This window comes from Brassica rapa, chromosome A06 (assembly GCF_000309985.2).
Source record: "Brassica rapa cultivar Chiifu-401-42 chromosome A06, CAAS_Brap_v3.01, whole genome shotgun sequence".
In the NCBI taxonomy this organism is placed as follows: Eukaryota; Viridiplantae; Streptophyta; class Magnoliopsida; order Brassicales; family Brassicaceae; genus Brassica; species Brassica rapa.
This window is the reverse complement of record NC_024800.2, coordinates 6,152,498-6,167,439: the sequence shown is the minus strand read 5'-3', so window position 1 is coordinate 6,167,439 and position 14,942 is coordinate 6,152,498. Positions and strand designations below refer to the sequence as shown.

Below are 14,942 nucleotides of genomic sequence, written 5' to 3'. Positions count from 1 at the left end.
ACTCCACTTTCATGGGTTTTCTACTTAAAACTAGTTGATAATAAGATATATCCCTTATATATTAAAACAGAAGCATTACAATATATTTTTGTAGCCACATGTCATCACCACAATCATTCTTAGAATTTTTAGAAAAATATGTTTGTCCATATAAATATATAATAAGTTTTTTATTAAACTAACCATAAATTAATCATAAATGTTCTTCATTGTTTCCTTAAATAAAAATCACGGAATTACATAATGTGGCTAAAGTATATATGACAATTAATGATTTTGAATAATAAAGATTTGATAAAACTTAGTCTATTCTCTATCATTTTTTAAAATTTTAACTTATTAAAATAAATTAAACAACCACATTAACTATATAATAAAAAATTAGATTTTTTCGTATATGTTATATTTTGAATTTTTAAAAACGAATATAAATGACTAAAAATGTTAAAAATCTCACATTGAAAGTTTTTTGATCCATGGTTTAAAATTTATGTTATAACAAGATACAAATGATTACGAAATTACATAAGTAGGAAATCTCATTTAATAAATATTATATGTATGTATATTAATATTTATTTAAAAAATAAATTATATACAATATAAAATACATAAGTATTTTAATTTTGAATTTGTTTTGAATTTTTTTGATAATCATTTTGAACAATTATTGACAACTTAATATTTAGATTTAAACTTTGCATTGAATGTTTTTAAAATTATAAATTACTAAAACTATTAAACATTCCACAATTATTTTATTGTTATCATTGATTTAATTTTTTATTATAAATAAATACAAATGATCAAAAATAATATGAGTATAAAATATTTTTTAACATATGTCAATATTAAAAATGTACTATATATATTAATATCATTTAAACTTAATTTTATACCATATAAAATAGAAAAAAATGTTTGGCAGGATTAATAAAATTTATTTAAGTATTTGTACCAATTTAATTATATACGTAATAGTTACTAAATTTTTAATTATTTAATATATATTTATCATTTCATAATATGTAAAAATATAAAATACTTGAAATAATTTATATATAATATTCATCCCGTGCAAAGCGGATCTTAACCTAGTGTTTATTTATTTTACTTGTTTGTTGTGAATTGATGAATAATTCACACCATTGACATCGTTCTAAAGCAAAAACAAGAGAGCATTCAAATTGAGACAAATGTCTTTTTGTATATAACTATCATTATTAAATTTGTGAAAACTCAAAACAACCCTAGAAACCCTCTACATAAACCTTTAAATGGAATGCTGCTACAATTAGTTAAACTGTAACACTTTATTTTCTTAGATGTATTATTGTATTGTGCCCAGGCTTGTGTATATTTTAGGAGAACCTTTCTGAATCCACTATGATTTAAAATCAATTAGAACCAAAAATTATATATTTAGCACGTTATATTGGTTCTAAGATTTTCAAGGGATTCATTCATAAGAGAGAAAACGATAACTTATTTTTTTATCATTGTTTTGAAAAGAAAATTAAATATTTTGAGGATTTCAAGAATCATAAATAGGTTAATTCAATCTAGATATACAATACGGCACAAAAAAAAACGTTGTAGGACGACTTGATAGGAACCAATTACAGAAAAAACAAAATATATGTAAGCATTATTGCATTAATTCTTGGTTATATCATATAGTAAGAAGAGCAAGGAGAATGATCATTTCCTCGAGTGGAATCACATTCACTGATTCACGTCGGTCACTTATTCATTACACTCCAAAACAAGCACACCAATACATACAAACACAAACACAATGACAACAAAAACAGAGATTGTTAAGGGTGGACCACTTGGTGGATCTGAGTCTGCTGTTGTGGCTGCACCATCTGATGAAGTTTAACTCTGGAGCAGGACCGAGCCATTCCTCCTATGAGGGGGACAACGGGGAGACTATCACAGTTACATATCTCAATCATGAAGCCATCTGGATCGTGGAAGAAAAGCTGATCCACTTGGATCCCTCCTTCTTCAACTATCGCCCTCACATACTCTATCTCCATTTCCTCAAGCTTCTTCTCCACTGCTGACATACTCTCGCACTGCATTTCCACAATCAATAAGTCTTCTTCTTTACACCAAATGTTTGCAACAATTACCATATTATATGCCCAAAACAGAGCAACAACTATAAATAGTTATAAAATCGGTATGTTATGCAATAAATAAATAAATAAATAAATATACATATATATAGACAAATTTCTGAAGGGAAAATCCTGATCTTAAGGGGAATAGAGAGCTTCTACCCATGCACCTAAATTATGTTTAATTGTTTAAAATATACAAAGGTAGAAACAAAAAGTCAAAAACTAACCTGGAAGGAGATATGGTTGTCTTTGGGATTGATCTCGGTTTTCTTGGGAAGTTTCTCTGGTTCTGAGGAACGCAAGAGATGTATTCCAATTCCATGTCCAAACAACCTAAACACAAAACGTTTTTTAAATTTAAAACTCTTTCAAATTTTATATACAAAGATAATCAAGAGAGGGGGGTACCAAGCGCCTTCAAAATTTAAAGACTCAGGTCTTCGAATAGGGAAGAACCCTAACACCGTTTGGTAAAAAACCATGGATTCTTCAATGGATCGGCACAAGAGAGATACATGGTTCAGTGACGTGAGATGGAGAGGGTTTCCTGCGTTCTCCTTCATTTTTTCTCGAGAAAAACTCCTAAATAACAATGGCGTCGACGTCGTATAGTCGAGGTTGATTAGATGAGACGATTGCAGAATGTTATAATTGTAGTTGTGGGGGATATATATAGATGTGTAGAAGGAAGGTAAATTAATATTGGATAACTACGTAACTTATCTAATGATCAAAATACATTGGCCATGATGATGTATTTATAGAAGGACTCTAAGCAAATTGCAAATTATGGATTTTTAAGAAAAAAAATCAACCTTCACACTTAAACGTGTCACACTTAGGCATATATACCATCGTATTTTATAGGATTTGGATTTACTAGAAACTTAACAAGATTAACAATAATAAAGTAAAAATGAATATAATCTAACTCATAATCAAAATTAAGAATGTGATCGATGAGCAACAAACAACAACTACGCAATATATAATTGAGAACCGATGTGATTGGTAAACATGGAAGGTGAAAAATATGTGAGAATAGGGCGGTTGCATACATAAAATGTTGTGATCCTGGCACTGTCAGGATGAGTTCGACACGTAAGAACTCAACCAAGCTGACTCGGACTATCACAACTTCTAGATTTTTTCCTTCAACTTAAACAAAAACAAATCCATGTCTTTAATAAGATAAGAGATTATACTGAACACGTCAGCAATTACCAAAGTAACCAAACATAAGTCTTTTGTTGTTTTATATGTTGCCGTGTTATCTTTTGTTTGCGATATTCTGGGATGGGAGTAAGAAGAAACCTACCTTCGGTGAAACTATTTTATGTTACTTTTCCTTTTGACATGATAATAATATGTTTTTTTGGTCGTCTATAAGTTAGTAAATTTTTGTTTTTGAGCAGATATAACTTAGAAACTTACACATGCACATCATGTTTGAATTTAAAATATAACACGATAGTACGTACGTAACACTATTACTAACTAACTAGGATAAGACCCGCGCCTTGCGCGGGATTAAGTTATTATTTTTATTATATTTTGGAAAATGAAACAATAGTTTGGCTTCATTTGGATTAATCCGGATATCGGATTGGTTTCGGTTCGGTTCGGGTTTTTTCGGTATTTGGTTAGTAAAATATAACTACTATTCTAAATCTATATTTACTTTGACTTTTGTTTTTCACATACTTTTGAAAGATTTCAACTCGACGACTAAATTGATCAGCCAATCTTGTTGCTTTAAATCATTAATGTTTATATATATATATATATATATATATTCATTAAATAAAATTCATATGCGTTATATTTTATGATCATTTGTAACTTATTATAACAAAAAAATAATCTATTGATCACAAAATTTTCAGAGTGGGAATATTCAAATTTCTAATAATATATAGACGTTTTGAAAAATTCAAATATAACATATAAGAAAAAATATAAATGTTTTTATTATATATTTAATGTGATTTTTTAATATCTTTCAATAATATAAAATTTAAAAAAAAGAACTAAGATACCAAAATTGTTATCAAATATTTATTATTCATAATAATTAATTTTCATATATACGTTAATCATATTAGGTAATTTCGTAGCTTCTAATTAAGGAAAGTGCAAAAAAAATTTTGGTAGATTATTTATCAATTCGATAGTTAGTTTAATAAAAAATATAATGTAAGTCAAGATGGACCAACCTATTTTTCTAAGAATAGTATATTTTATATAGTCATTTATTAAATGAGAATTTATAATCATACAGTTCTATGATCATTCATATCATTTTATAACTGAATATTTAAATCATCGATAACAAAATTTTCAATGTGAAATCTTTAATAAGTTTATAATTTATAAATGTTTTTACTCATATGGTTTTAAAATAATGTGTATCTTCTTATAATATTAAATAAAAATTCATCTTAATACAATTTTATGATCATTTGTAACTTATTATGACAAAAAAAATAATCTATTGATCACAAAATTTTCAGAGTGGGGATCTTCAAATTTCTAATAATTTATAGACGTTTTGAAAAATTCAAAATATAACATATAAAAAAATTATAAATGTTTTTATTATATATTTAATGTGATTTTTAAATATATTTTAATAATATAAAATTAAAAAAAGAACTAAGATATAAAAATTGTTATCAAATATTTATTATTCATTATAATTAATTTTCACATATACGTTAATCATATTAGGTAATTTCGTAGCTTTTATTTAAGGAAAGTGCAAAACATTTTTTGGTACGTTATTTATCAATTCGATAATTAGTTTAATAAAAAGTGTAATATAAGTTAAGATGGACCAACCTATTTTTCTAGGAATAGTATATTTTATATAATTATTTATTAAATAAGAATTTATAATCATACGGTTCTATGATCGTTCATATCGTTTTATAACAAAATATTTAAATCATCGATAACAAAATTTTCAATCTGAAATTTTTAATAAGTTTATAATTTATAAATGTTCTTGAAAATTCATTGAAAGTTTTAATATTAAAATATTTATGTAATCTTATGGTATATAGTGTTTAATATATATATATATATATATTTATTTTATTATTAAATGATATTTTTTACTCATATGGTTTTAAAATCATGTGTATCTTCTTATAATAAAAATGTTAAACCATTGATCATTAATTTTTAACATAATAATTTTAATAGTTTTAGTCATTTATTGTCGTTTTTAAAAATTCAAAATATAACATATACGAAAAAATCTAAATTTTATTTTTATAGCTAATTTGATTGTTTAATTTATTTTAATAATATAAAATTAAACAAAAAATGATAGAGGAGATATACATTGTTATCAAATCTTTATTATTAAACTCATTAATTGTCATATATATATTAGTCCTTTATGGTAATTCCGTAGGTTTTCTTTAAGGAAAGAAAATATCAATCATATCATTATATCATATAGTTTGACCAACTTATGTATCTAACAACATATAAAAATCGAATGTGGACCTACTTATTTTTCAATTGAATGTAATTGACTACCTAATTGAGTGCCACCTATGCATTGGGGCCTCTTTTAATTAATACAAAATTGAGGTTACATCTTTTCAAATGTTCCTCAATTAATATATAAGGGATTTGGTTTTGTCTTTGTGTTATTTTCGGTAGATAAAAACTTTCTTATTTTTTTTAAAAAAATGATACGAGTATGCAGTTAACTATACGGGTTGGAGAGAAGAAAACACACACATGTATTACAACACTGTAAGGAAAAGATAGGCGGCTCTTTTCCTCAACGGAAGGCCTTCTCAAACAGATCAAAGTCACAGTTAAAAATCAGAATCTCTAGCTTGAGATTCGATAGGCCAATCTTCTTCTCCACACTGATGCAGTTATGGCTCTCCTAACTAATTGCTAGCTACGCTTCTTCTACTCATCTAAACTACACTTTGTGAGGATTCAAGTTTGTTTCCATAATATGTAGGCCACTTGGCCACTGAGTAAAAACTCCGTAACCCTTTTCTTTCTCTTGCATTTTAATAGAAAATCTTTTTACGAAAAAAGAAAAGATAGGCGGCTTACAATCACTTTGGATTTTAGCCTGATTGTTTCGTTTTACCTAATCTCGCATGATCAAATGATATCATTTTATAGTTTCATGCCCCCATAAACCCACCATTTAAATAGACTTAATTATTATGTTTTCAGTGAGTGTAGAATTTTTTTTTTGGTAAAAGTGAGTGTAGATTTGTCACTCACTTTAAACCCGTTACACATTTACTATTACTTTCCATCTGGCCAGCCTTTTCTTTTGTCGGAGGGCCGATAAAATTTGATATGGAATCCAACTCAAGATTAGTAAAGCTTTTTTAACATTTTCTTTCGTTTTCAAAGTTTATTAAAATAGTTTTGCTTAATTACATAGTCGAAACAACTAGTGACATAATAAGCATACCGCATTCATAATTAAATATATGCTTAACAAGCAAATGATAGAGACAATTAAAATGACTAGGCTTAAACTTCTGTGTCCTTTTGTAAAATGGAAACACAAAAGAATAAAATACCTACAAACGATCAAAGATAACAAACTGTAAGAAAAACTTTCACTTTGCAGAAGTTTCAACATCAAATGGCCAATACACATTTTTTTAAAAGCAAGCAAACATATGTCTGAGATGCAGACAAGATTGATACGTTCTTTTCTTTTCTACGGTAGCAGGAAAGTCTCTGAAGTGGACGTTGAGTTGCCTATATTGACTGTGAAGTAGAAAACAAAACCGTTTCTCTTCTATAGGTAACTAAAATCAAAATGCTTTTGGTTTGTCCTAAAGAATGGTAAAACTACATGCTCTAATTGATTGATCAAAAGCGTATGCAGTTTGAGTACTGATCCTTACAGCTCATCTAGTAGGCGACAACGACTGTTCATATACTTTACGTTAACCACTTTTGCTCTCCAGCTAAGATTACAACTAAACATCATATTTAACTCGGGGAGGCTTTTAGATGGAAACATAATAATCTAAACAAATGTATTCAGATTAGATCGTGTCCAGAGACCAACCAAGAATCCAAGATCCACTATGGCAGTTCTTTATGTTAACACAATTGTTTTGACGACTGGCTTGTGGAAGAGTCAGTCACATACGAGATTAGTCAAAACCAGCTCCTTAGAGGAGTTTTCACACACAGTTACAACCGGATACAATAACCATCACCACACTGAATCCCTTCATGTCTGATCGAAGAACAGCAGTAGTTAACAGTATAATATTTTGATAGAGAGAAGTGATTCAACAACTGCCACTCAATTGACAGTGTGTGAGAAAAACACACATTGTAAGGTGTGATTGGTTGAACTTGGAGTAAATCAAAACTCAGAAGGAGGTTTCAATCTAATGAGACGCTTGATCCTGTCCTTGTCGGTGTTCTCAAGAAGTCCGTTCCAAACGATCTCATCAAGACACAAACAAATCCTTCCGTATTTGTCCAAAAACACCCGCTCTGTAGGAGGTTTCCCGCATATGTCTTTCACAGCCCCTGTTATGATAAAGATGGCTTCTGCCACTGCAAGAAGATTCAACAAACTCTGAATGAACCACTTATCAGCTGAGCTACGAAAAGAGAGAGAAAGAAAGAGGCTTACAAGCAAGTTCGTCGTACTCGTCTTTACCAACGAGGAAGATGCTAACATCCCCTAACATGGTATACACGATATAAACCGACCTGCAACACAACACAAACTCTCTATTACATCCCAAAGCCACCACAGGAAGAGTAGAAGTAGTTTGATGTTACTTGTGGCAAGCGACGAGGAGCTCCTCGTTCTTAACACCTTTGAGATTCTCAGCTCCCAACTTAACCAAGAAAGATCGCCAGGTGAGACGTTCCTCAGCTGGCACTCCATTGAACCTGCCAGATTAAAATATCCTTATTGATTAATTAAATCGAACAAGTCACACAACAAGCACTCCAGCTCTCTCCATTTTTTCATTACAGGAGATTTACACAAGCAACGTACTTTGGGACAAAAACATTCTAGATAACATAAACCCCTTCACTTCAGAGTTCCAAAGCGAGACCAAATGTACGTTAAAAAGGGAAATTTTAACCTAATTTCGATAAAGCTTCAAACTTTAGCTCAATTCAAGATTAAAGAAACAAAGCAGAGACATGAATGAAGCTAATCGAAAACCTTAATCAAGAGAATCAAACAACTTTTCAGATCCATTAACGAGATCAAGAGCTAGGGCAATGCTCGAGTTTGATCTTTAGTGAGTGAACCAAACAAGTTTGCGATCAAAAGGAATTGGATTCAGAAGAAAAATACGGATCTGGGTTGCGAACCTTTCGATCAAAACGTTCCCTACGGAATTAGCGAACAAGACGGCAAGGATCATGCTTTCTTCCTCTGCGATTCCTTCTTACGCTTTCTTCCTCTCTTCTCTTCTCTGTGTTGTTCTTTGGGTATTGTAAATTGAATTCGCTTAGGGGCCTTGTCGTAATTTCTCGTCTTCAATATTTGAACCCTCTGTTTCACAACAAGTCTTTCGTATGGTGGATTCACGTGTTGACAAAGTCCTCCTCCAGAGTCCAGCCTTTATTACTTGTTGAGCCCACGTAAATCGTTGTGAACTGGAACAACCCCACTCTGTGATATGTTAACCAGTTTTTCTTTGTTAATTATTTTTTTGTAAAGATGGTATATGTATAATTAAGTAGAAACACTGAGATATTAAGTGGATGTATAGGTATAGTAGATGCACTTGATAGTTAAGTTAGAGTGGGGGAAGAGAAGATGTTGATAGTTGAAGAAAGAGGGAAGGTCAATATCAATGGAGAGTTAAAGGAAATGTGTCACTGTTCCAAGTCTATCAAGAGAAAGTAGAGACCACCCTTTTTCTTTCTTGTTACCTTCATTATTTCATTTTCCTCTCTCTTTTCACACTCCTTGTTACCAATTTCTTTGTAGACAATTTTAAATCACAAAATATAAAAAAGAAAGTTTATTTACATGAAATGAGTGGTTAAGTGCAAGTTTAAAGTGAAGAGAGGACAATTCATAAAGACGAGCACAAACAAACAAGTACCAACAAGCTACTGATGAAGTGAAAGTTGGTGCTCTTCTTTAACCTAATTCGTTATCCCTTCACCTCCACTTGTACTTTTTGAAAGTTAAAGAATCCTAACTTTAAAAGTCTTCACTTGAAAATATCTCTCATTATTAACACCTCCAGTTCTTTTTTATGTGATGTACTGAATACTGACTACTGATGATGGTAGAGTTAATTGATATGTGTTCATTTAACAAAAAATCATAATCAACTCGTCGCCATATTTTTTGTTAAATATTTTGTTTTCGCGTTTGTGTTATAGAACTTTTGGAAATTTATCACGTCACTATGTATATACTTCTAAGTTTGCAAATGATGAAATATCGTACTATAGTTTTGGTGGACAAAAGACAGATAGCACTTGATGATTTGAAAGGTTTAAGGATTCAATCATATATCTTTTGATCCAAAACGTCACAATAAGACGTCGATATATTTTCTATAAGAAAATGAGATAATATGAGCTGATGTTGGTGCACGATTTGTATATATCTATTTTATTAAAACAAACCAGAAATGAAAGATGCGTCCATGATCAATCAAAACTTGGTTTTATACTTCTATTTAATGCTTATTCCTCTCTCGGTTAGGCAACGAACGTTTTGTTATTTATGGATTCTAGAGTACTCAGATTTTTGTTTGTGTAAGCATATTTTTAATAGCTCGTGGTATATCCATATCTTCTCTATACAATATACTTGATGCAGTTTAGAAAGTTACCATCACTCACTTTTGAATCCATGATTTCATTAGAAGGTCTGGTGATCTTGACACATACATTCATACCATAATAAAGTTTCAATAATGTTCATGTGAACTCTAGGCTGCGAAATAAATAAAATCTAAAATTTGATATATTAATGGATTCCCATTAATATTTGATTTTTCTTCACTATTGTTACGTCTCATCATGCGTGCAAATTAGATTTGAAATATTACCACTAAATTGAAGAAAATTCTGAATGCATGTGCTTTGTGGGGATACATGATACATATTACATTACAAACCTAATTTAACCAACTATTTAATTTCCATGTATTGTTAGGCCTTTAAATCAACGAAAGAATCATTAGTCAACGTAGTTGATTTCACATGACACTTTTAATTAGAAAGCGTACTGTCTGCTTTAATCAGGAGACAAATTGGCCCCCAGATTAGGGATGTTGCTATAAATTCATGTCCTCTTGTAATAAACTTATTATGTACAATGTAACGTTATCTTTTTTTTTTAAGTCTAAAATATGAATGCAATTATAAGACTAACATACAACACAAATAAGAAAAAGGTCACTTCTGGATAGTTACAAATACTAACACTTTATTGGACACAAAATGAAATATAAAACAAAATATAACTATTACATATATATAAATATAAACATGATATATAGCATATATGGGTATAATTAATAATTATGGCTGTAAATCAGCAATAAAAATAGCTATATATAAGCAAATAATATTTAGTTTGTATTGAGAAGCTCCTCTATCATCTGCAAAGCAACTTTCTCTTCCTCGTCCATTACTCCTTCTTCTCCTCCTCCTCCTCCTCCACCGCCGCCAACCTCAGTGGCTGGACCAACATCGTCTTGTGAAGCATTTTTCGTAGGCTCCTGGGAGGAGCTAGCGGGACCTAGCTCGACCGTCATGACCCAACTGGAATCAGACTTGGAACCGGCACGTTTCTGCCAGACTCCAATGTGGGAGCTGGCTGTGTCAAGACGCAGGCAGGTGAGGGAAGGCGAAGGAGACTTGCAGCATTTCCTCAGTTTAGCGCTGAGGATGGTAGAGAGTGATGAAGACGATGAAGAAGATGAAGAAATATCGGTTTTGCCCTCCGATGTGTCTCCTGTGTTGTTGTTGTTGTTGAGGGAGAAGTTAGTCTTGGCGTTGCGGCCGCTCATTAAAACGGCAGCCTCGTCGTAGGCTCTTGCTGCCTCCTCTGCCGTCTCAAACGTTCCAAGCCAAATTCTCCGTTTCCTTTTCATGCATGTTATACAATATAGTCCGTATAAGCAATGAAATATAAAAATGGGGTTCATGTGTTAGCTAAAGAAATGAAAACAATGAGTAAAACGATCATGTATATATATATGTTAGTGTGTGTGTATGTTTGGTTGTGTACTTGAATGCATCAGAAGGGGGAATAAATGAACAACACAGAAAAAAGGAAAGAAAGAAGAAAGGTACAAGAGGGGATGACGAATCTCAGCGACCCAAGAACCCCAATGGCGTTGCCTGACACCTCTGAACTTCTTCGTCTGTACCATTTCTTACTTACTTACTCTGAGTTCTTTGTCAGAGAGAACATGAATTCTTGATGACGAGTAGTATATGTAAGATGGATGTTTGGTAAATAGTAATGTTGTATATTTATATACACAGGTTAAATTTTGGTAGATGAAAGGTTTGTACTTGTTCTTACCCTTATTACATTTGTGACGTCCTCGCTAGCTAGTCTATTATAGAGAGAGAATTTAGTTGGAGTTGTTGGTATAGAGTGATTGTTAATGTTAAGGATATATGGTTATAAGTGTAAATTAAACTATATAAATTTCGAAGGTAAGATCGTATTATATGTAGGAAAGGCACAAGTTGTACAAGTGTCACATGGCCGTGTACATTGTTTTTTAGCATACCTACGAACGTACATCCCAATCAATTGTCCACATCATATAGCTACGTACGTACTACGCCTCCCTCATGTTTAATTTGATGCTTACTTATATTTGTATATTACTTCGTACGTACGTCTAAGCCTTTTGTGTTCACCATTACTTGCAAAGTATTATGATTAAGGCCGAGTGGGAATTAAGAACCAGAAATGTTTCATTTATATACGTCGTAAGTTGGTTAACAACCAACCATCGTCCAAAAATATCATTATCAACCTGATCTTATGCATGGACTTCCCTCACATCTTAATGGAGATGGTATGCTTTTCTTATTCTTATTGTCAGATATAATATTGAGCTATAAAGTATAAACCTTAGTTGGGTCGTAACTGTGAGTACACTTAAAGTTGTAATATTTTAGAAGATTAATCAACCGTGAAAGATTGCCACATACAGCAATCACGAAATAGGCGCTTGGAAAAGTGTTGTTCACTCGCGATCAAATATAAGTAACACATGAGATATACATCATAAGACACAAACACACACATATCTAGAGGAAGAAAAGTTAATTTCTCTAGAATATAATCATATATTAGTCAACACAAGTTTTTTTTTGACGGCAAACAGCTATTCTATTACTCAAACTTGAGATGGTCTGGGAAGCCAGACCGGAATAGAACAACCGATAAAACATAAGAATCTATGAAAAGAATGTGCATTCCTAGCTAACGAATCTGCAATCTCATTATGTGTTCTTGGAAAGTAGCTGATCTTGAAGTCCGAAAAACATAACCGAAGAGTTTGAATGATTTCCAGCTCATTTGAGAAGTTGGGCCAATCTTGTGGTTGCTCTATCATTGCAATCCGGTCCTCGCAGTCCGTCCCAAACTTCTGACAGGTCGAGTGTTGTATCATACTCTCCATTGTCCATTTTAGCGCTTCCAGTTCTGAGTGTAGCGCTGTCTCCCTCCTCCGCAAGTTCCTTGACCCCATGAGCTGTATCTTCTCCAATGTATCCTTCCAAACCCATCCCATTCCACTAAACCGAGCTGTGGAGGTCCATGAACCATCCACCATACAAATATTACTCAAGCTTAAGACTTGTGCTTCTTCATTAGTCTGTACATTTGGCGGATTCGGTACAGTGTCTCTTGCATTATACCAAACTTGGCACTCTTCTTCTGCATACCTAACTAGTTTCAATGGATCTCTGTCTATACCTCTAAACAACTTATCATTCCTACCTTTCCAGATATACCAAATTATCCAAGGATAAGGATCTCTATCATCATCAGGCTCCAGAATACCATTCTTTCTCCAAAAAAGGTAGTCCATACTAGCATAAATATTTGGTACCGGGAAAATTTCAGAACTCGACAGCGTTGATGATAATTCCCATGCTTGTAAGGCCGGTGGACACTCGAAGATAGATTAGTCAACACAAGTTAAAAGTAAAAGAAAGGACAAAAATTAAAGAAAGGGTGGTCCATATGCAATTAGTAGAAGGTTTTGTCAAAAATGTCTAGTTGGTTGCAGTACACATTACCTAAGCCCTAACTGTCGGCTTGGGTCCAAATTAAGGCTGTTTATGTGTCAATTTCATATATATCTCGTTTAATATTTGAGCAAACATATTTAACCTAATTTATGCTTGTATTTAAACATAATAATATGGTATATACTATTTGTTTCATTGGTAATAATTTGATGATTGCTTGTCATCGTATATATAGGGTGCCCGCTTCCATGCCATATAGTCTCTTCATTAATTATCGTATTTGGATCTTGCATGTGCTTTCTTTTCCAATTATCTAATATATTATTGTTTTGAGATATTTATTTTTGTTGTGGACTTCTGTAGCGACTTATAGAGTGATACTCATACTGTAGTTAATATAATTTGGATCTGTTAGTAAAGTAAAATCATGAATTCTTCAGCTGAAATTCTCGGAAGTATGACCCATCTTCAACTTCAACTGGAGTATTGTATCTATATATATATATGCATAATGCACATCATTGTTATATTTCATCTGGATAATGTACTATGGTTAGAAAAATGAAATGAATTTTGAACACAAACTTATTTATCTTTTGAAACACGAAATACACGTGATGGAAACAAATAATTTTCAAGAGGCTAATGGTGGTGGCTTCTTGTTGGAGAAAAGATGCCAAACTGCGAATTTTACGGGTATATGAATCTCCCTTTTTGAAGTTTTACTTGCATCAACACGTGTTCTCATGGCCTCTTACGTTTTGTTGTTGTTGTTGTTTTATCGTTTTCAACTGAACGAAAACAGCGTGAACAAACTGGCCCGATTTAAGTAAAATGGGCTTAAGTTGGGCTATACTGATGTCCATAATATCTATATACATCACCCGATATAGAAGTGGCACGCTGAAGTCTTTTAAACGGACCAACCGTTTCCCATATTCTGTTATTCAACCGATCAACGGTCTCTCATTCCTCGAACTTTTCAGGTTTTGTTGTTGTCTGATCTCTTTATTTACTTTGAATATTTCTCCATATTATATTGCCTTCCCTTTTCTCCTTCTCCACAACTGCATTGTCCCATAGGTCGAACACAAAGCCTAAGAGTTATCACCTCCAACACTAGACTCTTTTCTTTGTTTTTTTTGCTCCAGTTTGAGAGTATGAGTGGTCAAAGGAGAAATGTAGTAGGTTCCAAACGACCAAGGGAAGTCTTCCTAACATCATCATCTCTGTCTTTTTCTTCACTGTCTTCCTCTTGTGCATCATCTGATGACGATGCGATAGAGATAAGCGTGAAAACATCCCGAACATCTTATGAGGACCATAAAGGAAAAAATATGAAAGGTTATTCTCCAGGCTCTGAAATATCGTGTGTGCAGCAACCTTCTCCATCTTCCCCCTCGAGGTTACGACCAGTTCGGTTGATGGACGAATGCTTAGGGACGCATTACGATCCCGAGAGGATCCCAGCATCGGTATTTGCCAAGACTGGGGATGCGAACTTGACAAATGACTCGTTGTTTAGTCTGAGAATGTCCACCTGTCAAGCTTTTCGTCAAAGCGATGTAG

At 32.2% G+C, this 14,942-nt stretch overlaps 4 protein-coding genes across 4 annotated transcripts in view; 1 reads left to right on the top strand and 3 right to left on the bottom strand.

The window, feature by feature from the left end:
• Positions 1 to 1,629: 1,629 nt before the first annotated feature.
• LOC103872329 lies at positions 1,630 to 3,088 on the bottom strand. The gene is made up of 3 exons (XM_009150679.1): positions 2,541 to 3,088; positions 2,360 to 2,465; positions 1,630 to 2,084 (listed from the first exon to the last, which is right to left on the bottom strand). The coding sequence occupies exons 1-3, from the start codon at positions 2,693 to 2,695 to the stop codon at positions 1,821 to 1,823; spliced, it is 525 nt and encodes a 174-aa protein (XP_009148927.1). The 5' UTR covers positions 2,696 to 3,088; the 3' UTR covers positions 1,630 to 1,820.
• Positions 3,089 to 7,198: 4,110 nt separating this feature from the next.
• LOC103872328 (TSET complex member tstD) lies at positions 7,199 to 8,755 on the bottom strand. The gene is made up of 4 exons (XM_009150678.3): positions 8,490 to 8,755; positions 7,941 to 8,054; positions 7,789 to 7,868; positions 7,199 to 7,709 (listed from the first exon to the last, which is right to left on the bottom strand). The coding sequence occupies exons 1-4, from the start codon at positions 8,540 to 8,542 to the stop codon at positions 7,513 to 7,515; spliced, it is 444 nt and encodes a 147-aa protein (XP_009148926.1). The 5' UTR covers positions 8,543 to 8,755; the 3' UTR covers positions 7,199 to 7,512.
• Positions 8,756 to 9,794: 1,039 nt separating this feature from the next.
• LOC103872327 (ethylene-responsive transcription factor WIN1) lies at positions 9,795 to 11,675 on the bottom strand. Its single transcript, XM_009150677.3, has 2 exons — positions 11,448 to 11,675; positions 9,795 to 11,237 (listed from the first exon to the last, which is right to left on the bottom strand). Exons 1-2 carry the CDS (start codon positions 11,525 to 11,527, stop codon positions 10,721 to 10,723), a joined length of 597 nt encoding a protein of 198 aa, XP_009148925.1. The 5' UTR covers positions 11,528 to 11,675; the 3' UTR covers positions 9,795 to 10,720.
• Positions 11,676 to 14,490: 2,815 nt separating this feature from the next.
• Positions 14,491 to 14,942, top strand: part of LOC103872627 — a gene marked incomplete in the record, with an annotated part of 6,951 nt that continues 6,499 nt past the window's right edge. The window contains 1 exon segment of the mRNA XM_033273183.1: positions 14,491 to 14,942. Coding sequence (XP_033129074.1) covers positions 14,534 to 14,942 — 409 coding nt within the window.